The sequence below is a fragment of the Micromys minutus genome, assembly GCF_963924665.1.
Source record: "Micromys minutus genome assembly, chromosome: 1".
Classification (NCBI taxonomy): Eukaryota; Metazoa; Chordata; class Mammalia; order Rodentia; family Muridae; genus Micromys; species Micromys minutus.
In genome coordinates, this window is record NC_137969.1 from 145,522,159 (window position 1) to 145,547,082 (window position 24,924).

At 45.3% G+C, this 24,924-nt stretch overlaps 1 protein-coding gene across 1 annotated transcript in view; it reads left to right on the top strand.

Moving 5' to 3' along the window:
• Window positions 1–15,941: 15,941 nt before the first annotated feature.
• Window positions 15,942–24,924, top strand: part of FAM47E (family with sequence similarity 47 member E) — a gene marked incomplete at its 3' end in the record, with an annotated part of 30,299 nt that continues 21,316 nt past the window's right edge. The window contains 2 exon segments of the mRNA XM_080911359.1: window positions 15,942–16,061; window positions 22,888–23,230. Coding sequence (XP_080767485.1) covers window positions 16,003–16,061; window positions 22,888–23,230 — 402 coding nt within the window. The 5' untranslated portion in view covers window positions 15,942–16,002.

A 24,924-nucleotide genomic window follows, 5' to 3' on the forward strand; every position in this document is an offset into this window, starting at 1 on the left:
CATTTGTTTCAGAACATGTTACCCACAGGGGAAGGCACAGTCCCCGGAGAGCTTGACAGTTAGCTATGAAGGGACCCTTAAGGCTTTCGCCAGCTTCCCACAGCCCCTCATCAAGGATCTCCCTTGAGCCTCTATCCAGCATCCCTTTAACCCCCTTCCTCCAGCCTCAGCAAGGGGGGAGAGTGGGGAAGGACCCTCAGAACTGGGACTGACCATGGGACCCGGAGCAAAAGGACCACTTCACCTGATACAACAGTGGCCCTCCCCCTCCAAGCCTGCAGGCCCACAGATGAGGATAGTAATCGGGCCGTGCAGTATTGACCTTTTCTTCGGCCAACTTGTACAACTGGAAGGCCCAACACCCCCTTCCCCCTTTCAGATAATCCCAAGGGGCTGACTAATCTCATTGAAACTGTCCTGTTTACCCACCTGGGATGACACACAACAGCTTCTGAGGGTCCTCTTTACCACTGAGAAGAGATAACGGATTTTCAATGATGCTGAAAAGAATGTGCCCTTGGACACGGGGCTCCCTCAGAAAACCAGCCATTATTGGTGCAGGATTCCCTTTAATAGACCCAATTGGGACTTTAATTCAGTCAAAGGCAAGGAGCACCTTAAGGTCTACCACTAGGCTCTGTTGGCAGATCTCAAGGCAGCTGACCAAGGTACATGAAGTTAGACAGGGATCATTTGTGTCACACACTGCCTTTCTAGAGGGGCTAATGGAGGCATTTTGCCAATATGCACCCTATGACCCCAGCAGTGAGGAACACAAAGCTACTGTGACTATGACTTTTATAGATCAGGCTAGTAGAGATATCAGGAAAAAGCTTCAGAGGCTACAGGATAAATCGTTGAGGGATGTAGTGCGGGTCACTGAGAAAGTCTACCATAAGAGGAAGACGGAGGAGGAGAAGGGGCAGAGAAAGGGAAAGGGAGAGGATAAAAGGGAAATGAAAAAAGAAAAGCAACAGGAGAGGAATTCACAGAAAATTTGGCTACAGTAGTTAGGGAAAGCAGAGAAGATAACTCCAACCAAAGAGAGACAGAAAACCCCTTGAAAAGGACCACTGCATATATTGCAAGGAGAGGAGGGGCCACTGGGCCAGAGAGTATCTTAGCAAATGGAAGCTGGGGTAGAAAATCCTAGACCTTGGAAAAAGCGCCTCCAAACACCAAAGGTGTTAGTCCCGGGGTAAGACAGTGACTAGGGAGGGTGGGGCTCAGACTCCCTTCCTGAACCAAGTGTAACTCTGAGAATTGAGGGAAAACCCACTCAATTCTTAGTGGACACAGACTTAACACTAGGTCCTCCTCCCAGATGATGGACCCATTTCCAAGAAAAAATCCTGGGTCCAAAGAGCCACTGGCACCAAAATGTATTTATGGAGTACCTGAACTAAGAACAGTGGACCTCGGGGTTGGCCGGGCGTCCCATTCATCTATGCTCATCCCAGACTGTCCTACCCTCTGCTGGAGAGAGACTTACTCTCCAAGATGGGGGATCAGATATTTTCTGTTCCACAGGCCACAACTAACTGGCCCTAAAGGATTGCCCATACACGTTCTGACTTCTTGAAACCATCTGTACTCAGAGCCAGGACTTGGCTTGGTGGTTGGAAACATTCCTGTCAGCCTGGGAAGAAGTGGCAGAGATGGGCAAAACAAAGTGTCACCTCCCATGGTGGTAGAACTCAAGGTGCAGGCTACCCTAGAGTCTATGCCTTGGGAGGCACAAGAAGGAAGTAAGCCACACAACTCCAGACTCCTCCAGCTTCAGGTGTTGGCTTAAGTGCCAATCAGCCTGGAACACACCTCTCCTGCCAGTTAAGAAGCTGGCACTAACAATTATTGCTCAGTCCAGGACTTTCAAGAGGTAAACCTTCAAGTGACTGACATCCACCCTACTGTGATAACCCCTACACTCTGTTGAGTTCTTTGACACCTTCCAGAATTTGGTACATGGTCTTAGAATTGAAAGATGCTTTCTTCTGTCTAACCTTGGCACCCAAAGTCAAGAACACTTCACCTTTGAATGGAAAGACTCAGAGGACAAAACCACTGGTCAGCTGACGTGGACTAGATGCTCCTTGGTTGGGCTTAATCCAGTCACCTTGCTGCCCAATTGTAACCTCGAGCCACCACGAGTGTCAAGAAATACTGGCAGAAGCCCATGGGTGAAGAAAAGACCTCTCCAACAGACCCCTACTGGGAGCCGAGGCTACCTGGTTTACAGATGGGAGCCAGTTTTCTCCTTGAAGGTCAGAGAAAAGAGGGTGCTACCACGGTGGACGCCACAAATGTTATCTGTGATAAATCTCTACACACACCCCAGCATGTTGGTGCAAATAGCAGAGCTAATTGCCCTCACCAAAGCCTTGGGACTTGAGGCCAGAAAGAAAATTAACATCTACACAGATAGCAGGTATGCCTTTGCTATAGTCCATGTCGGTGGGCTATACACTGAGAGAAGACTGTTCACATCAGAGGGAAAAGAAATAAAAACCAAGAAGGAAATCTTGGATCTCTTGGATGCTCTGATGAAGCTGGCAACTGTGAGTATTACTCATTGCCTAGGACATCAGAAGGGAAGGGACTCAGTAGCCCAGGGCAATAACCAGACAGATAAATCGGTTCAAGAAGTGTCTATGCCAGGAGCCTATCCTTGCTATGGGCCTGCAGGAGACACCTTCTGGGAAGTGGGATTGAGCTAAGGGATGAGACTATACATCACTTAGAATATACAGCAGAAGAAAATGCCCAAATTGCTAGCCACCCCACCAACTATTACTTAGCAGAGGAAGGACAATGATTCACTTACGAGGAGAAAACTATACTCCCCGGAGAACAAGCAACAGACTTGGCCAGATGCACAAATGGACTTATTTAGGGGATAGGAAGCTCATCCAAGCAGTCAAGGGATCTAAGGTATATGTAAGGATCTTAGGTTTTTAGCCAGAGAGACAGTGGAACAGTGTATGTGAGCAGGTAAATGCTTATGCTGCCAAGAGCCAACAGGGCAAGTGACCTAGGGGAGAACGACCTGGGGTATATTGGGAGGTCAATTTCACAAAAGTTAATTCAGGAAATATAGTTACAAATACCTCCTAATGTTTATAGATACTTTCTCTGGATGGGTTGAGGCTTTTCCCACCAAGCAGGAGACAGATTTGTGGTAGCCAAGAAAATATTAGAAGAATTTTTCTTGAGGTTCAGAGTGACCAAGTTAATTGGATCAGACAACAGTCCTGCTTTTGTTTCTAAGGTAAGTCAGGAATTGGCAAAGATATTGGGGACTAATTGGAAGCTACATTTTGCATACCTTACCCAGAGCTCAGGGTTGGTAGAGAGAATGAACAGAACCCTAAAAAGACATTAACTAAATTGTTCTTGGAGATTGGGGTGTTGCTCCTTCCCCTGGCCCTATTCTGAACATCCGCTACCATTTTAACCTGACCCATTTTGAGATCCTGTTTAGTACCATAACTCCCTTGGTGTTCACTGGGCCCTCCCTAGAGGTATCCTAACTCACTGAAAAGAACCTTTTCTTGAGGCCCCAAGACCTTCAGTAAATACGACAAAGATTTGGCCCAAACTGTCTGCTTTATATGCTCCAGGAACACCAGAGACCCCTCACCATTTCCAGACTGGTGACTGAATCTACATCCCAAAGCATCAGGCACAGTTGCTGGAACCCTGGTAGGAGGGACCCTTCCCGGTGCTGTTAGCCACTCCACAGTCCCCAGGGTTGACAATATTGCAGCCTGGGTGCACGAGTCCCACGTGAAACCTGCAGAGGCCCAGCTCCTGGGGTTGGTACAGAAAAGGGACAATCCACTCAAGCTTAAGATCGCTTGGCCCCAATCATGTCCGCCTGGTAGTACGTCTGGATTTTGATTCCTCCCCCATCCTATGCAGCTCCCATGTGTCTGTCTGTCAAACCTTTACTATGGCTTCCACTGGAACTGGAGATGAGGTCACCTCCCTGACGGCCTCCAAACCCCTCAACACCTGGTGGCCCGACCTCACTTTTGACCTGTGCCAGCTGGTGTCATGACGTGACTCGTGGGACACCCCCACCCATGACGGGAGCACTAGCAGAAGCAATCTGCCCATGTAGGAGAAAGAGGGCTCTGGGCTGAAGGAGGGCGATAGGATGTGCATTCCCTGTGTGAAGTTATCACCTTCAGGAGACCCCCACTTACGTTTCTGCTCGAGTTGGAAGAAACAGGCAGAAGTTCACCGACCAGTTTTATTGTGCTGCCTGGGGATGTGAGACTATAGGAGACACCTACAGGAACCCCTCCTCCTCTTGGGACTTAATCATGGTAACAGCTCAGCTCCTGCATGTTTTGGGGGAGGAGATTATCTGTTATAATCTTTTTTTGAAAGAAGCCAGCAGACAGAGAGGTTAAATGCTGGAGCTTAACAACCCCATTACTTATAAGATGTTGGGCTTGGACATCTTTCCTACTAAAGGGGACTTGCCTCAAGATATCCCAAAAATAAGTCAGGGACCTGATGAGCCTTCAGATGTTTGTGGAAAGGTTGCTGAGAGCAGCAGGGAGAGTGTTTGGAGATGCTAATGCTGAAATACTTTTAGCAAAACAGTTGGGCTCATAGAGTTTGAACACCCCACACCCCAGGCCCATGGGCCTCCTGGAAGTTGTTTTGGATACCGGCAAATAGGGCTTCAAGTGAGAAATTGTCAGAATAAAACTAAGGAAAATAGTAATGAGAGAAACCCAGGATTCTGTATTGACACAGGAGAGGGACACATTGGACTGATGAATGCAGGTTTAAGAGAGATGACTTAGGAAATCTTTTCCTTCAGGAAAACTGGAGACGGGGCCAGCCCCAGCCCCCAAAACAATGTTATGGGGCAATGCAATTTATTCCTCAGCCAATAATCCTTTCAAACCACCCCAGGCAGCACTGAATTAAACCTTAGTCCAGCTACCTGTACAGTCTTAACTCCTGAAATAGGGATTCAGGCTCTTCCTATTGTAATATGTGGCTTGTCACTGTTGGGAGCTGTAGGATTGTTACTGGGAAGAAGCAACGCCGCTGTGGCAGGATTGATGATTGCCCCAGGAGTTATAGATGCAGATTATACCAGGGAAATTAAAATTATGACCTCTTCACCTACCTGTATTTCTGTCATTCAACCCGGACAGAGAATTGCTCAGTTACTCCTAATACCATTTTATGTCAAAAAATAAGGTTAAAACTAATGTTCAAGGAACAAAAGGATTTGATTCCCCAGATGCTCATTGGGTCCAGGCAATAAAACCTGAAAGACCTGAACTAGTTTTAAAAATAAATGGGGAAAAAAATTACAGGGCCACTAGATACAGGAGCAGACATATCTGTAGTAACTTCTGTTCATTGGCTTGGATCTTGGCCTCAGTTACCATTACTCAATTACAGGGGATAGGACAAAGTCAGAGTCCCGAGCAAAGCGGTGATCTAGTTTGCCAGATAATTTATGGGGAAAGATATATGAAGGGCATGGGAGTCCTTTTATACAATTGAAATAACAAAGTTACAGAAAAAAGGTTTGATTGTGGTTATTTATCTAACAAAGGGATAGAAAAACAAAATTAGGGAAAATTAGGACCCATTATAGTTAACCCTGGAAAAGGAAAAACAGGTGTAGGGTCTTTTTAATGGAGACCATTGGCAAGTCAGCACTCCCTGCAAATAACGTTACTTGGAAAACTGATGTTCTTGTATGACTCAGTGATCTCTTATTTCAGAAACAATTCTGGCCACTCAACAGCTAGTGGAGAAACAATTACAAGTTGGCCACATTGAACCTTCTAGTTCCCCCTAGAACTCACCTATATTTGTAATAAAAAAAAAAAAAAACCAGGCAAGTGGAGTTTGTTGCTAGATTTATGAAAGGTTAATGTAACTATGGAACTTATGGGAGCATTACAACCTGGTTTACTTACTCCATCTGCTATTCCAAAAAATGTATATAAAATTATCATAGATCTAAAAGATTGTTTTTATACTATTCCTTTGCAATCTGATAGCTGTAAAAGGTTTTCATTTAGTGTTCCTGCTTGTAACTTTAAAGAACCCATGAAGCCATATCTTTGGGAACTTTTATGTCAAGGAATGGCCAATAGCCTTGCATTTTGTCAAAATTTATTGCTGCTTCAATATAAGAGGTTAGAACTTTGAATATTTCTATGTATGTTATTCATTATATGAATGATATTTTATCAGCTGATCTCTGAACAAGTTTTACTACAAGACTTTACTCTTATACAACAAGATTTAAAATCCTGGGGATAAGTTGTTGCTCCAAAAAAGATACAAAGACAATATCCTTTTCAATATTGGAACATCAGTTATACCCTAAACAAACCGTGGCACAGAAAATTCAAATAATAAAAGATAATTTACTTGCTTTAAGTGACTTTTTTTCAAAAGTTGTTAGGATATGTTAATTGGCTAAGACCTCATCTTAAGCTCACCACAGGAGAACTTGAACTTCTGTTTGATGTTCTCAAAGAGGCCACAAATCCTAACTTCCCAGGACAATTAACTGAAGAGGGATAAATAGCTTAGCAGAAAGTAGATGAATCTTTCTTCATTTCCAAGTAAAGTTTTAACACCCTTTTATGAAGCTGTTGCCGTGTTAATACAGAATTATAGGAAAGGATAACAAAAGTGTTTTAGGAAAGAACCTGATGACATATTTATTCCTCATTCAAACAGCAATAAGATTGGTTATTGCAGAATACTGATATTTGTCCTATTGTCCTGGGAATACTTTTTTTAAAACTGATTTTCATTCCTTATTTATTTGAACTGTGTTTCAGAGACAAAACTTGACAAGTCACATTTACTGAATGACAGTACCATAAATGATATACTTAAAATATCAAGCATGATGAAAGAGTGGACATGCTCCTTCTGGATAATCCTTAATAAATATTACAACAAATTTAAACAGTTTTAACATTTTGTAAAAACTCTCAAATCTTCCAGCCTCCTCCCCTCACCACTTTTCGGTTCTCTGTGCTCCTCACATCCTCTTCAGCTTGGGTGCATGCTCCCCTGCACTTCCACAACTACCTTTCTCATGTGTCACTCTATTATAAACCCTTTGAGAGGACATGGTGCCATCTTCCTAGTTCATCATAAAGACCTAAGAAAAACAAACTGTAGAGTGGGACAGTGAGAGCACAGAGAAAGGTCCTGCACATCTCAGTGGTACCCATGACTCAACACACTGGGAACATGCTCACACACACTTCTGCACCAGCATATTCAGATACCTGCTGGTTGGCGCAAGGCAAAAAATGAAAAGAGCTGACTCCAGAAGAAGTCATTTTCAGAGATAGATTCAGGGTCTGTACTGGCTGGTTTTGTGTCAATTTGACACAAGCTGGAGTTATTACAGAGAAAGGAGCCTCAGTTGAGGAAATGCCTCCATGAGATCCAGCTGTAAGGCATTTTCTCAACTAGTGATCAAGGGGGGGATGGCCCAGCCCATTGTGGGTGGTGCCATCCCTGGGCTGGTAGACCGGGGTTCTATAAGAAAGCAGGCTGAGCAAGCAGGGGAGGCAAGCCAGTAAGTGACATCCCTCCATGGCCTCTGCATCAGCTCCTTCTTCCTGACCTGTTTGAGTTCCAGTCCTGACTTCCTTTGGTGATGAACAGCAATGTGGAAATGTAAGCTGAATAAATCCTTTCCTCCCCAACTTGCTTCTTGGTCATGATGTTTTGTGCAAGAATAGAAACCCTGACTAAGACTGGGCCTGACAGCTTTTTAAAGTACTCATTTTTAGGAAAATCACTGATTTTGCTGTTGTTTTATTCCATCTTCTATGTGTTAGGCAGCTCATCCTCACATGGGTATTTTCACAAGACAACTTATTTTATGTACAGGTGTATGCTGTCTTTATGCTCACCAGAAGAAGGTATCGGATCTCCATTACAGGTGGTTGTGAGCCACCACCACGTGGTTACTGCAGATTTAACTCAGGATTTCTACAGCAATTTGATAGAGGCATCTTTCAAACTGAGTTTCCTCTTCCCAGATGACTCGAGTTTGTGTTAAGATGAGCAAAAAGGGGGGGGGCACAAAAATAACAGAATTCAAAAGAACATAGTCATGCAGAGCAGCAAAGTACCTTAGTCCCGGTGCTTGGAGTCCAGAGGCAGGTAGATCTCTAATAATTCCAGACCTTATATCAAACAAACAACAGCCAAAGGAGCACAGAGCCTACAGTTCAGTGACAAGCATTTGCCCAACTTAAGAAAAACTTAGGATTCTTTTGCTGGCCAGAGAGAGGGGCGAGAGGGAGGGGGGAAGAGAGAGAGGGAGAGAGAGAGCGCCTGGGAACACTTTTATTCTTGCCCACTGAGATAAAACTTTCCTTTAACAACATCAACATGTTGGAGGCCAAAATACATGGCTTGGAACTTAAAATGGATCCCTGGACAGAATCATTAATTTAACAGGCTGGTAGCCCAACCTAAGACAGAAGTGCACTGGTTTGATAATGCATATTCCATGATGGGTAAGAAGGCATTCTTGTCAGAACAACCTAATACAGGTGCAGTCTTGTTTATTAAATAAAAAAGGGGGGAGATGTAAAGAGCTTTTGGAGCTGCTTCTAGGAATTTGGCAGGAATTTGACATTGGGCTAGGACAAGCACGTAGGCTCAAGTAAATTCAGCTGAGGAACGTATTGTATTTTTTGTTTCTTGGTCATTCTGACAAACTCCTATACACAGTGACCACAGGACTTTATTTATTGTCTTGTTCATTTCTTAATTACTTCGTTTATGCCTTAGGACTGACCATATTCTTTATACATACCTAGATTGATATAAAAGCAGACTGGAAAAAAAATACGATTCAACTTCAGAACTAGCTGAAGTCATGTTATAATGCTGTATAATTGTCTTTTTTCTTTTCAATCCTCCCTCCCTCCCTCAACACCATGCTGACTGACTGAGTTGGCTTGCTTATGACCTTGTTGGAGGGGCATGTCACTGGGGATGGGCTTTGGAGTCTCAAAATCCCAAGCCAAACCCATTCTTTCTCCCTTTCTCCCCCTCTTTCCCTCTCCCTTTCTCTCCTGTTGCCTGCATATGTTCAACTCTCAGCTACTTTTTCAGTACCATGTCTACCAGCATGTCCCCATGCTTCCTGCCATGATAATAATGGAGTAAACTTCTAAAATTGTAAGCCAGCTCTAATTAAATGCTTTCTTCTTACTGAGAGTGTGGGCCTGATCATAGTGTCTCTTCACAACAAGAGAACATTGACTGAGACATTGGTACCATAAAGACAGAGAATCTTCTTTATGCCGACCCCTCACTTCTGACTTGTCTTAGAGCATCCACTTTAGCAAGCTTGCAGTTGGTGTGGTGGTGTGCACCTAGCACTTAAGGAGGTAGGAGCGGGAGGATCAAAGCATGCTTGCAGGCAGTCTGGGCTACATGGAGAAGGGGGAATGAAAGGCAGGAAGGCAAACAGACTGCAATCGCAAAGGCCTTCTCTACCCTGTAAGGTGTATGCAAGTCTGAAGAGCCTTTGAAACGTCTTTGGCTGACCTTACAACCCAAAAATGTCGTTTCTGCAGACTATAGGAACCAACTATTTGAAACAGAACATTGAGAAATGTCACTGTCCTGTCTCCTCTCTCTCATTCCTTTGGGGGAAAATAATTAGCTATAGCCAGCACAATTACTAGGCACGTGACAAATGATGCTAGCAGGTGTTACCTGAGATGTGTGCAGGGAGTTTATTGCTTGGGTTGTGTTTCTTTCTGTCTTCAAAGCCTCCCAAGTAGATGTATGTGCTGGTCCTTATAGACCTAATGCTTATTTGCTAATAAAACTGTTTTTTTCTCATTATCTCAAGGTTCCAAGACTAGTAGATGAGATTTTTTTCCTCCTAGGAAAATCAGAGATTTTTATTTTAATTACATTTTCCCCAGCATCTTCAGGATCTGGGAAGATAGGGCATTCCAAGGCAAGGTAACTGTCCAAAGACAAAACCGGAATGTCCCAGGACATACCGATCATCTGAGAAAGTGACACTCTCTGTAAATTCAAGTGTATGGATACCAGGGCTAGGAGCAGACTCCAAATATTAACCACCCTAGCTGCTGACAGAGCTTTGTGACAAGGTAGGTCTCTGGCTCAGCCTGGAATATAAGACAGCCAGGTTAACTCCTCAAACTTACATACCAAGCTCATTGGTGGTTCTGCATCAGGACCATGTTTGAGTGTAGCCTGCACACACAGGGCAGGGGCTCAAGTTCCATCAAACTCTCAGGTGGTTCTGATGCTCCCTGTCTTGGGAACACATTTTAAGGAACAAAGGTTTAGAAAAAGAGGCTGAGAATGCCAATGGGGAGAAGAGGAAGCAGGCACGAGCTGGGGGACCAGACATCGCCGCCTTCCAGAGTACAGTGCAAGCTGCTGGCAATATCAGGATCTAGATATAATTCTAATTCTGGATTATATAGGATCCTGATATCTTCCTGATACAGCATACAGCTCGTTTATCCTCCTCAATACTCTCCTCTTAGACTTCTGGCTAAGGAGACTACATGAAATGTGGGCTTCTCAGCCAGTTACATGGGATGCAAAGAACCCAAAATCATCCAAAAATACATGAAGGATATTTGTTTCCCAGAGACTCTCTTTTCAAGCACTTGAAGAACAAATGGATGAGTTTCTTGGGGGTCAGAGTGAGAGAGCCAATAAATAACAGTGCCTTCACAGAGGGTCATTTCAATATGACCTGCTCAATGGACAAAAAACACATGGTTCCAAAGATGGATTATACAAGATTTGTATAGTGATCCCAGCATATAGGCATGTACAGTTATCAGAAATTTAATCCTTGGGCCTTGGTAACAGCTTAGTTGGTAAGGTGCTTGCTGGATCATTCAGAGGACCTGAGTTCTACCATATCATATGAGCCTCTGTCACCTAGGAATTTGCTTCCAGCCCCCACATAACCTTGCCTCTCATTTTGAACAAAGCTATAGTTTTGGAGGGTTACTCATAAGCTGTGAAGGAGGTACAAAAGTTTTGTATCCATTGTCCTATGTTCCCACCTGTCTCGATTTGATCACATGGAAGGTGCTTATATCTTGACAGTCAGTTTCCATGCATCAGCCTTCACTTGGACCCTTTCCCACCTGAACCCTTTACCTGCCTTCTGAGTCTCTCAGAACTCTTAACTGATAAAGACTTTACTAGTTCTTAGCTGAGGCATATTCCTCTGTGGCAGGGTGAGGCTGTTTTCCTCCTGAACTCAAACCTGGTACTTTTCCCAACACATTTGTGCGCCATGATAGTGTCTGAGTAAGGGACATGTCTCATGTAAGACAAGTCCTATAGATCACTCTGCTCAGCAATGCCTGAGTGCTCTTTATGCACACACATACTCCAAGGTTGGGCACAGTGACAGTAATACCTAAAAAAAATTATCTCCATCATTAGGTGATGTGTGACTGTATAAAGCCCCTGGAGCAGACACTGGCATATTGTAAGAATTATTTAACTTTTAATAAGAAGGTAGAGGCTTTGAGAGAGTCCTAATCGTGGTAAGAAAAATCTGGGCTTGTGTTTTACGGCCCTAAAGAATCAGAAAGACCAAGATTCCCTTTGGTGTTGATAGAAAACTATTTAGCATTTTCCAGAACAAAAGCTGGGAGTCAGAAAAGGAGTAAGGAGAGGGCAAGAGAGGCTGCAACCAGGGTGTGGAGAGGACCAGGCTAGCTTTGAACACTTGTATTTTGTTTCATCAACTTTGTCTGTGCTCGGGCCCTCAGCCTCGTGCGGGGCATTTGTTAAAAAGGGTTTGACATGGCAAATACCCATCTCTTGAAACTCTGAAGCATTTCTCAAGCTCTGGAGAGCCATTCCCAAGTATACTGCTATCTAAACAATGAAGCCTATGCCTCTGAGACATCGAGAGCCAAATCCTGTTTGATGACTGTCAGCCAAACTCTTCTGACTGGCTTTAACCATTCCCTGGAATGTCTTCTCCTTTCCCCCCTTCATTTCTCTGACTCTTCTGATCTCCCTGCCTTTAATGATTAGACCTGTGGAGTGTTTTATAGCATATGGGATCCAGAGAGGCTCCCTGAAGCATGGAATGCTGGGTCTTCCTTAAAGCAGGTGTCAGAGTGGCTTGTTCATAAAGGAATGTGTGTGTGTGTGTGTGTGTGTGTGTGTGTGTGTGCATTACATATCTACAGAATAACATGCACATACTTTTTTTACAAGATTTTTTTTTTTACAAGACATGCCAAGTGTCCTACATCTTTGGGTTGTCCATTCCCTGCCCCATTCGAAAGTAGTGCAGATAGGATGAAGCTACCTGCCTGCTGTGGAGCTGAGTGGCCAGGTGTAGGCACAGTCTACTCTCTGTCCCTGGAGTCTCAGGGGACACCAAGTGAGCACCAGACTATACTTGAGCATGCTGCTCATTCTATAATACAAGATACCTTAGTGGTGGTTAACCTTTCTTTTCTCCACAGAAATTCTTCTCATAACTAAATTTTTTACATAAGACAGTATATCTCTAAAAACAGAAGTCAGATTTGAGAAAGGAAAATAAATCCTTAGAGCATTTATATCTGTACATTTTCTTCTTATCCATCTCCTATCTTTAAATTTATCCCAAGATTTGCATTGATTTGCATTTGTATCTATGAGAAATAAAGGCATTTAAGAGTATTCCTTTAGTAGCCCCTAGTACGTTCTCAATGTTTGGAAACCAGCATCTCTACATGGCTCTAAAATATGTTCTTATCATCAAGGAGGAAACTATGTGCCATTAAGCCAATCGTCTCTGAAAGCCAATAATTTTCTTTCTGTACACAAAGATTTCCTTATTTTATATATTTTATTTGGTATGTTACTTTTGTGTCTGGCTTCTTTGAATTGGCTACTGTATACAAGATACATCCATGTTGTATGCCAGATACATCCATGTTGTATGTAAGATACATCCTTACTTCTTTGTGTTTCTGAATAATATTCCACTAGCTGTGGATTCGTACATATGGGCTTTGAGTTGTTCTTACCTTTTAGCTACTTTCGATGCATTGTTTTTATTTTTTAATTTTTTGCTTGTGTATTAAGGGACTAGAATTGTCAGGGCATGCCACAACTATACTTAACTTTTTAAAGCAGCATGTTTCTTTAAAATTACTTGTTTCTTTTGAATTGATTTCTAGTTTGAATCCAAACGGAGGAAATGTTTATTTGGGTATAGGTACTTTCTCTGTTCTTTTCCCCATGCGGTCCTACCTGATGCTAGGTAGAACACACAGTAATATGTGAAGGCCAGCTCAAGGTAGCTTGCAAGGTGGTTGAGGCACTTGCCAGTCCTGAAGATTCTGGAACGTTCTTCATTGAGGCTGAGTATATTTCTTTCTCTTTAATTTTTTTACGTTTGTTTGTTTGTTTTTACTTATTCATTTTGCATCCTGCTCACTGACCCCCCCTTCTGGTCACCCCCTCCCACAATTCTTCCCTCATCCCCCTTCCTTTTCTCCTTTGAAAGGGAGAGCATATTTCTTTACCAAACAACTGAAGCTCTCCCATGCCCATCCTTTCTTCCCCACTCAGCCCCTCAGATGCTGGACACCCTCCACTGTGGATCACAAGTACAACAAAAAAACGTACCTGAGCAACAATTGCTGAGAAAATTCAGGTCAGTACAGGAGACCTAACATGTTCAGATGCCACATGGGCTCTAAGCTAGAGGAAAGGTACAAATTTCATTCCCCCTTCCTGGGTCCAAAGGTGCTGGGGCTTAGTATAATACCTCCACCACCCTCTAAAGACGCTTATGTAGAGGCTTAGTCCCCAGATAGTGGCGCTTGAGAGAGGTGAGGCTCTGATGTAATCAAGGGGTTAATCCACTAATAGAATCCTGGCAGGATGGACCTTCGAGGGACTAGATCACTGTGACTGCCGCCCTGGCTCAGTTTTGCCGGTGTCTGCACCCTAGCTGCCAGGAGGTGGGTAGTTTGCTCATCAGGCCTTTCTGCCTCAGCATGGCTCCAAAGCTACAGACTCAGGCAACCAGGGCTGAAACAGAGAACACACCCAAGGTAGTTTAAACAGATTGAATTGCTTACCCTCAACCAACAGAAACCTGTCACATGATCTATTCAGGTTTAAATTATTTTATAATTGTTTTTAAAAAGTATGTATTTATTTTTATCTTTATTTTAAGAATGGGCCTGTAGCCGTCGAAAAGGGTTTTTGTTTTCTTTTTCTTTGACCGTGACTGGGACGTCTTCCTACTTTGCTTATGCGATTAGCTGATGGAAGGCAGTCTGTGAAGAGCAAAGGTCAGACACAGCAGCCGCCCAGGGAAGTCTGAGATGGTTGAAAGAACAACAGTGCAAGTGTGTGTGACCCAGGCTTACTTTCACTTACTTTCACTTCCATTTCCCAAGCCCTTAGAAAACCAACCCAAATTTAGGGCTGGAGAGATGGCTCAGCAGTTAAGAGCACTGACTGCTCTATCAGAGGTCCTGAGTTCAGTTCCCAGCAACCACATGATGGCTCACAGCCATCTGTAACAGGATCTGATGCCCTCTTCCGGTGTGTCTGAAGACAGTGACAGTGTATCCACATATTTAAAACAAATAAATCTTTAAAAGTAAGGAAGAGGAGGAGGGGGAGGAGGGGGAGGAGGAAGAAGACCTGAGATTGGGTAACTTATAAAGAATAGTGCTTTACTTTGATCTACGGTTCTAGAGGCTGCAGAACTTAAGGCAGCTGCATGGTGAGGTCCACATGTTTCTTTAACTCATGGTGACAAAGACCAAAAGAACAGCCACTTAATATTGTGAAGAACAGAAGTTCAATTCCAAGCTCCCAAGTCAGGCTGCTCACAACCACACTTAATTCAAGTTCTAGGGGATCTGGTGCCCTCTTCTGGTCTCCGTGGGAATATACCTATGGACACAGAAACAAACAAAATTAAAATCAGTAAGAATAGTCAGTCAGCGGCTCTGAAAAAAAAAAAGGCATAAATGATCAGTGCTCATGTGTACTTTAAAGTGACATGTGTCCAGTTTTTTTTGTGATCAGCATTTTCAGTAACCCTTCTATAGTGACCTTCTCCCTTAACTTGGGTCTAGGAAGGGAGCGTTTGTGTATTCCTAGCTAACCTGTAAGAGAGACTTCAATGGGCAGCTTCTGGGAGGAATAGCTTTCTTGAAAATCAGGACTTTGAAGTGGCAAGGAAACACCAAACACACATTCTCCGGTGACTGACACCGGAGAGCTTGCTGACTAGGCTAGCAGGATGGTAGCAACGGGCTTGCCATAGTGGCTTTAAGTTGACGAATTAAAAAAAAAAAATCTAAGAGCGGAAAGGGTCACTGGCTGCCTTGATACCAATTGGTCACTAACTACAAGAGTGGGCATGCCAAAGCCTCTTCCTGCTAGCTCCTGCCCTGTCCTCCTCGCTTCCTGGCTCCCTCCTTCATTCTCCCCTTTTCCCTTCTCCCCTCTCTCTTTCCTGCTTGGTTGCTTCTCTGCAGGAAGGAAGGAAGGAAGGAAGGAAGGAAGGAAGGAAGGGAGGGAGGGAGGGAGGGAGGGAGGGAGGGAGGAAGGAAGGAAGGAAGGGATAAGAAAGAAAGAAAGAAAGAATGAATGAAAGAAAGAAAGAAAACAATCATACAACAAGAAATCCTTTCAGTCTCTAGTACATTTCTCGGATGGAACCTACTTTTCCACCAGGATAAAATCTGACTTAATCGAGGCCTGGATCCTTCTCTTTCCGGTCTGTTTTATATCCCAGCAACAGGATGTCAGCCCAGCCCGAGTAGAGTTGGGGTACTGCTAAGCGCCCCGGTTGCTGCCGGCCAAATTGGGCAAGTCCGGGCAGCACAGGGCTGTGCTGGTCTCTTAGCAACTCCGGGAGCCTTGAGGAACTTGCCGCCCAAGACCCAGCAGCGGTCATGCAGCGGGCGTGCCATGACGGAGCGTGGGCAGCGGCTCCAGCCCAGGACCCTGGCTCCGAGGAACTGTGGGTGGTAAGCGCAGCGCTCTGGCAGCCGCTAGCAGGGAACCTGGATCCGCCCAGCTAGGGCAGAGATAAACCTCGCTGCTAAGAGTTGTTTTTCTCCGTGTCCCCTGCCCCCCCCCCCCAACCCTCGGGGGAAGTAAAGTCCGCAGGCCAGATAGTGGCCCCTGGAGAGGCTGTCCCAACCTAGGACTCTGAGTGCTTTCATCAGATTCTCTGGGACCCTAGTTCCCCGTGCTCAGCTCTTATGGCATCTATGACACGTGGAGTCTTTAGTCCTCCAGATGGAGGCTGAAGTCCTTGGAAGGCAGGTTGGTGGAGCAGGAGAGAAAGAGGCTTTTATTTTCCCCTTACTGAATCCTTGAGAGTGTGTTTTAGCTGGTGAAGAGGTGCTCCAGGGAATGTGCCAAATACTTAAATAAGACTAGAAATAAACAGTGCAAGCAAATTAGACTAGCACAGGTCATGCTCTTTTGATATCTGCTCCTTTTCACCCATAAAGCTTGTGAGGCCACCCAAGATGTGCGTCTTGTTGCTAAGGAGTGTGTTTTGTGGTGTGTATACACCACTTTGTCTCTATTCACATAAAGCTATGTTCAGTTTTTGACTATTACAAAAGTTTCCACGAACCTTTATGTAGATTTTTTTTTTTTGCAAGAACATGTATTTTCATTTTTCCAGGATAAATGTTGATGTATTGTCTGTGGGAAATAGTAGACATTTTGGGCCAGTGCTTTTAGTTCTGTTATTAGGCAAGATTAATGGGCTTATGGGAATGTGGAGGGTTGAGGATGTGGGGGTGTAGCTCAGTTTGCAGAGCGCTTGCCTAGTGTGCAGCTTTGGGCTCAAGCACCCAATAAGCTAGACATGACAGTGCATGCGAGAGGCTCAGAAGTCCAAGTAGTTTAAGGTTGTCTTCTACAAGGCTTGCTTAAGAGTAATTTGGGCCATATTAGGTTGAACCTATCTATAAACAAATAAACAAACAATTAAGAAAAAACAGAGCTAAGCATTTTAACGAGAAGCAGAACAGGGTCGAGGAAGCCCTCCTTTAGCATCCCTGACTCTTGAGAACTGAGAGCGAGCCAGGTAGACAGACTCTTTTCTGCCAGTTTCAGAATTCCAAGACTCAGCCAAAACAGTATCCAGTTCCCCTTCGAGGTGTATAGCTGTCTTTAAACAAAGACATTTGTTATCCTCTCTGGTTTTAGGAAGGGCTTGGGTTTAAATGGTTTTCAGTGAACCATTAACTATCAGCATGACCTACCTAGCCCATCCCTCTCCCCAGTTGAGACAGAGTCCTGGGGACTTATTATTTAGCTCTGTGCAATTACTGGGGGTTACCCCTAATTTAATTCTCTGACGCTAGACTGGCTACTTCCCCAAGTGTGCTCCCCAAATGCTTGCTGTTTGGGTTTGCTGGTTTATTTCTGCCCCGGCAGCCTGTGGGAGGACTGGGGGGGGTGCATTTCACTTAGGCACATGCTGCTGACCTAGCACATCTCGTGGAGACCTTCTGCCTTCTTCTCAGTCTTCTGTCTCTTCCCTCCTCTCTCCTCCTCCTGGTCCCTACCTTCAACCTCCAGCAGGGTAACTGAAAACCCACCTACCCCATTCCCTCCAGTAACGGGCTGTAAGCACCATTATTTAACCAATGGTTTTAATTGGGGAGCAAGGTCTGTACAACAAAAGCTGTTACATGTGGGAATTCACTCATCTTGAGGCATCAGATCTTGGGGTACAGAACTTAGCATCTGAACACACAGCAGCACCAGACCAACCCCCAACACTTTGGTGTTTAAGTTAGCTATAATTAAAGAATACAAACTTCATGGGGACAGTTAATAATGAGAAGAGTTATTGCTAATAATAGGTAGGGCTGATGGTCGTCAATTCCAAGATGAGATGTGGCTTGAACATGCCTGTGCCTTCAGCTGCTTTTAGAGCAGAGGGGAGCTTTCTGTAAACTGGTTTCCTTTGTCTTCTTTGTACTTCTATCTAGATTTCCATAATGTGGTGAAGTTCCTTGAGCACACACACCCGTTTACATACGGCAAATAAGTTCTAGGGCTCACTGGAAACCCTTGAAGACCAGGCTAGAATCTCTTTAAAATGTCTGATGATGAGCACAGTAAAGCCCGGGTTTGGTATAAAGGGCCATTATGGGTGACAGGGCTACAGACAGAAAAAGCTTCAGGAAAAAACACCAGCTCTCAAAAATCTGAGGCAGGCTGGCATTAGGGTCATCCGACGCCTGGGATCTGAAGGCTGGCTTTGGCATTAGTTATGCCCGATTATTTTAGAGCTGGCACCATCTTTCTTCCCATATGCCATTTGTTCCATTCATTACCTCTGTAGCCCGACTGCTCTGTGGGGGCCTGGAGGGGAGGAAGCAGGGACACAGGCTGTGCGCAAGTCAGAAAGGAGAGAGGAAATTAAAGAGGCTGTGGCTCAGCCAAGGGACATGCATCAGACCAGTCCTGGTCAAATTCATAGCGAAGTTCATCAGGGGCTACGCTGTTACTGGGACTGGAGTTCTTCTTGTTGTACTGATTGTTCAAGAGGCTCTGAGATTCCAGCTGACCCAGGAGGAAATTGAGAAATGCCCCAGTGCACAGCTGAGCACTATTTGCCAGTGCTTCGAGCTACATGAAAAAGCCCAGTTCCATCATTGCTTAGCCATGGAGCTGTTTTTAGAATTTATTTTTAATGTTTTTTTTAAATCCCCCCCATATGTGTGTGTTTGTGTGTTTATGCGAATGCACGAGTGTGTGCATGTGCACTTGAGTACACGTGCCGTGGAGGCCAGAGGGCTCACAGTCCCTGGAGTGAGTCACACCTGTGCAGCTTCTGACACATGTTTTGTTTTTTACTTCTTTCTGCCTCACTTTAGCTATAAATAGAAATAATACTAGTACTGGCAATTTGGAGTTGTTACAAGATTTACATAGGCTGCTGTATGAAAGCTCTTAAAGCAGCTCCTGCTTTTTTGTAGGGTGTTCTCCATTTGTGTTAGCTCTTATGACTCTTAAAGGAATCTATTTGTGTGTACATGTTCATGTGTGTGTATATGTGTTCATGTGTATACACATGTCTGCATGCCTACATACATGTGTTTATGCATATATGCATTCACATGTGCACATCTGTGTGTGTGTGTGTGTGTGTATGTGTGCGCATAGGCCATCAAGTGCATGTGGAGGTCAGAGAACAACTTTTGGGGGTCATTCCTCTCCTTCTACCTTATGGATCTGGGATTAGGCTTGGCAGCAGACACCGTTGCCCACGGAGCCTTCTCTCAAGCCCTGTACTTAGAATTCTTACTAAAACATAAAGAAGGTTGGCTGTGTGGGAGGCTGAGGCAGTAGGAGGGAAAATTCTTGAGTTCAGGGCTATCAGAGACTACATAGTGTGAAAGACCTTGTTTCACACACACAAATACACAAAAACACACACACACATGCACACACACACTAAATGATATGTTGTAGGTTTGATATAGCTCATGGAGTATAGTTTTACAGCCTTTCTTCTAAGTTAATAGTCTAACAGACCATTCATTCAGCTATACAGAGACAGTATTTACCCCCCTTCTCATCTCCATGATAAAATATCCCACACACAGGGAAAGATTTATTTGGGATCAGGGTGTTGGGGAGCCTTGCCATTAAGGTAGCAGTCCCCCATGACCAGATAGCTTTCTAATCTCAGTGTAAAATGGGGGACTCCCTTTCTCAGAGAGGCCTCACCGTTTTTGCCTGTCGTTGTCAGGAGAATGTCCTTGAACACAGGTGGTTGGCCTTGTCTGGCCCTGTGTGAAAAGCGACTTTGTTCAGAGCTCTCTGCACGGCTGCATAACTCAGCACACATGCCCCACTCTGGCTTCCAGCCTGTGGATAATTAGGTGCTGTATTATAACCAATCAGCCCTTCCTGCTTGCTTGATGCCATGACAAATTAACCCTTTCCACACGTACTCCCACAAAGGACCTTAAATACCCTATGCCTGAATAATAAAGTAGATTTGTCTCCATGCAGCCATCTCACGGCTGGCCGGTTGCATCCTATTCTCTGCCTTTGTTTCCTTTGTCCCCTCTGGCTTGTGGCCAACAGCCTCCTGGGAGGAAGTGGGGGGCCCAGAGATTTTGAGAATGTAGTGTCTATCATGGTGGGGAAGGCAGGCTGAACTTATGGTAGTGGGGGGTCCTGCAGCTGGGGCTCCGCACACAGAGTGGGACTCCAGCCCATGGCTTGGTGGTACCCACATTCAGGGTGGCTCTCCCCTCCTCAGCTAACCCTCCTAAGAAATGTCCTCACAGGCATGCCCAGGAGTGTCTCCCAGGCCTAGTCTGCTTAAGGTGACAGTGATATTTATCATTACAGAAGCTACATTGTTGCTGGGACCCAATTTCCTTCTTCCTACTGACTGACTTTTAGTCTTTCAGAGAGGAAGCAAGCTATCTTTCACAAACTGATGGTGTAGTGGCAATTTTGTCAGTTTTGTTTTTTATTAAAAACCACAGAAATATTATAAGGGGCTGCTTCAGTGGCTGACCGATCTGCCTTGTCCTCTAGCAGGGGTGCAATTCTGCCAGCTGCAGATAGTTTCTGAGATTGTGAGATGTTTGGAATTCTGGGAGGTTTTTCAGAGGCTGTATAAATGCTGGGTCCTGATGAAAGAACCCCAAATTAGGGAAGCCCCTTACTCTAGTACTGGGAGAACAAGAACCCAAGAACTCACAGAGGCCCCACCGCTCCCTGCATTCATTCCCTCTCCACACAGCCTCTGCTCTGCGAACGAGCCTCTTCCTTCCCACGAACTCCTCCAGGTTTCGATCCCGTCCTTCCTGGAAGATAATAGCTTTAACACCAGAAATTATAGTCAGGTTGAAAGTGCCTTGGGGAGGCCAGCAGATGCTGAAAAGTCTGCCACTCAGAGGCTCAGAAAGTCAACTACCTTCCCTTCTTAACTTTAACTGACATAGTGTGTGTTCTGTCCCTAACTTCAGTCCAGTGATATTGGGTCAGGGTTGGGGGAGTCGTTACCATCTGTCCTACATCTGTCCTACATCTGTCCTACCATCAAAGTCATACAAAACAGAAACCTAAGACACACAAAGACTAACAGATGCCTGTCTCCGGCTAGACAGGCAAACAATAGACAACACAAAGAGACCACAATATCCAGACAACCATGGCCTTGCCTAGTCCATAGGCACCAGCCAAAAGCAGTTTCAGAAGGAAGAGGTTTCCCTGGTTTCTCTTCCAAGAGGATTACCTGCAATCCTCCTTTACCTGATAGGAGACTAGTCAGGCATCCCAGACTCTCCTGTCCTCCTGAGACGTCTCTCAGGGCTGCAGCCTGTGTTTCTCCGAACACGTCTGTCAAGCACAGCTCTTCCCAGCCTTACAGCTAAGAAGAGCAGCTTCGAAACCAAAAGTGCTTCCCAGATACAGATCAGAGCAGAGACACAGACAGTGGCGTACACTCAGACACACTCAGACACAAATTGGGGAATCCCCCTTTACCTCCAAGAGGGTCTCAGAGTTTTGGGTGGTCGCAAAATCCAGGATGAGCCCCCAACTGAAAGATTCCCGAATTGGGGAAGTCCCTCACTCTAGTACCAGGAGAACTCAAACCCAAGAACTCACAGAGATCCAATATTGCTGCAATCAGGCAAGAGGTTTACTGGGGGGAAGGGGGGAGACCAGAGTTCTGAGGACAACACACATCTCATGCAGGAGATAGAGGAGTGGACCCCAAACTCAATTAGGGGGACATATTTATAGGGACAATTACATAGGCAGTTAGCAACAGGTGCATAGCAATTTTATTGGTTCATTCAAATTGGCACACTCTGCTTTTGGACACGATTTAACTCTAGGCTACTCTATTTTGGGGCACACTGACCTTGTATTTGTTTTTCTCAGAACTGCAGAGTCAGACCTTATCAAGTCTAGATGGTCCGGGGTTGGGCCATTTCTTTGAACATGTTACTTTGTTTTTAGCCTTGAAGCATACTTGTCCTCAAGGCAGGGTCAGTGGGCCAACTTAAAATTCTAACTCTTTTACTGAGGGGGTTGTTGAGTTGTTAGGTGGTTGTTGTTGGTTGTGGTTTGTTAAGTAGTTGTATGCAGAGGAGGGAGAGGAGGGGGAGGAAGGAGAGGAGGAAGAGGGAGAGGAGGAGGAGGGAGAGGAGGAGGAAGAAGGAGAAGAAGAAGAAATTAATATCCTGATGGGGACGATGAAACTTGCCTCAAGGAACTCGATGCCCTTCATCAGCAGAAAGTAGACTAACAGCCGTGGCGCCCTGTTTCCCATCTAGTCTTAGGGAGAAAGGATGGAGAAGGGTGGAAGAGGAATCCACAAGGTCGCCAAAGTCTGGCTACAAAACAGATTTTTTTTTTTCTAATGTGGCAGAGGCAGTTAGAATGACAAATGTTTTGGCTCACAGGGATGGCTCTTTAAAATACAGTAACGTGGCCGACACAGGTGAGACTTCGAAACATGTCACTTAGTACAAAAAGCATCTTCTGTTCACATGCGTTTAGACTGCGTATATACAGAGGGGTGTGACGCAATGCTTCAACAATGCGTGCAGACAAAAGGTACAGTTCTCATGCAGAACAATGGTTTTGCTTAAGCAGGAGATGGGAACCATTTGTAGGGACTCAGTAGGTAGAACACAGAAAGCAGGAGCAGAGGCTTGCAGAGCATGCACAACTCAGCCTTCCCAGCTTTCTGCCCCGCCCACCCCACTGGTAGGGGCCTGCCTCCTCACGCTCTCCTTCCACCCAGGGCCTGGGATTCTCATTATCTGACGTGTTGTCTTCTAGGTACCCGGAGAACCTGCCTTCCAAGAGTCTCACAAAACATAACAGGCTGACGTTCCCGGGCTTCTTGAACAGCCGGCACTGGGTGTTTGTGAACGAGGGGCTAGATGACTTCAGGAAAGACTGCCCCCGACACCAGGACACCAAGGATGCTTTTCTACCTCTTATTCATCACAGAGCCTCCAATGCTACCCCCAAGAAGAGGCAGAGCAGACTGCCCAAAGGGGCAGAGCTGTTGTCTAAGCTTTCGAAAGCTGGGAAGGCAGTCCTGGAGGATGTGGAAGCTAACACAGCTCTGCACCCCTTGGCCCTCTGCCCACAACTTAAAGATGCTCTGCCTGCTGAGGTGATCTGTCTGGCCTGGGGGAGGGAAGCTTCCTGGGGGCCCTAAAACAATTCTCTGCAGATGCCCAGGAAACCCTGCGGTACAGGTTATAAGAGAGGAGGTTGTACCCTTACCCCAGTAAAGGCTTTTTACCAGCTCAGGGCAGCCTTCCTTTTTCTATGGAGGGAAACAAAATGGTGGGACACAAAGCTGTCTTCTTTGCTTCCTGGACATAGGAAGCCATACAAGGGCTGTGTTATATCTGTTTAGCCTGGGCCAAAGAGGTCCCCTTAAGAACTCAGACAGGATCTGAAGGCCACGGGGACTCCACCACAACGCCCAGGCCAGGGTCGAGCAGGGACTCTGTTGTGTCACTATTGCCTGGGTCTGCTCCTAATTCGTCCGCTTCACCCTCAGTACGTGTGTCCTGTTTTATACCTCAAAATGGCCCCAAGCTTGACTTTCCAACAAGAAATGGCCATCTTTTCATTGAGCAAATGACAGGACAGGGATCTTTATCTGGCCTCCCCCATCTGCTAGACTGCTAGAGAGCCTAGAAATGGCTTCTTAGTTTAAACAAATCCCAGGCTGTGTGAAATCTGAAGAAGAAGGCAGGCTGGATAAGGTGGGGATGGGGACTGGGCGGGGGGGGGGGGGGGGGGGGGCAGGGGGGGCGGTGATGAGCAGAAAGCTCTCCACCCCCAACCCTGTTTAGCCTGCCCTGGGCTAAACAGGTAAGTCTGGACCCACAATTGTGAAACCAAAACAGGAGGCACATGGTTATACATTGTTACTAAGTCTCCATCCCTTACAAGAATGTGTTTGTTTCCTAAACCCAAAGGCATCCTGCAAACCATGTTCTGCAACCTATTCTGAACTTGTAACCCCATAATGTATGCTCGCCCCTTTGCCATGCTAAACTCCTGAGCCTGTGATGACCCCCTTCCATGAGATATATCCTTGGACTTATCTACCCCACAGGCAGCCTTGAGTGTCCGTTCTTCTGTCTAGGTGCTAACAGCCATTCTCTACCAACCCTAAACCTTTTAGCCGCTGTTCTCTGAAAATCCAACTCAGAGGGAGGCAGCTGTTTGGCTAGTCCCATGTGCACTTATAAATGCAGCTTGTTTTAATAAGACAAGTCATGAAAATAGTTTTTTCCTTGGGTCTGACACATTCCCTTGCCCAACACCCTCACACTCTGTGAAGCCTGTCCCAAGAGGCCCCAGATGGGGGAATCCTCTCATCTGCTCTCCCAGCTCCGTAATTGGCTCCGTTTCCCTTCCTACACTCCAGTCACTGAATGAATGAATGAATGATTCCTGCTAGAAAAGTCTATGGGAAGAACAGCTGAAATTTCTGATTAGTGATTTTCTACACAGCTCTTCCTCGATGGGTCCGGTAAGCCAGACAGTCTGAGTCTCGGACAAAAAGGTGGTTATACCACATCTCACATGGTACTTGACCTTGGTACGAGAGCGTGGCTCTCATTTCCCTGTCTGATTTTTCCAACTAGGTTTTGTCAGCTTTCATTTTGTTGTTGTTCTTCTTCTTTGTTTTCTGTTCTTGTTTTTTTCCCCCCTTTTATTTATTCTTCTCGCAGACATTACTTTCCCAACTGCAGTGTCTCCTCCCTCCCCTCCCCCAGTCTCTCCCTGCACCTCGCCTTGCCCCAAGATACACCCCCCACTTCACCTCCCCCCAGTAAAGAACAG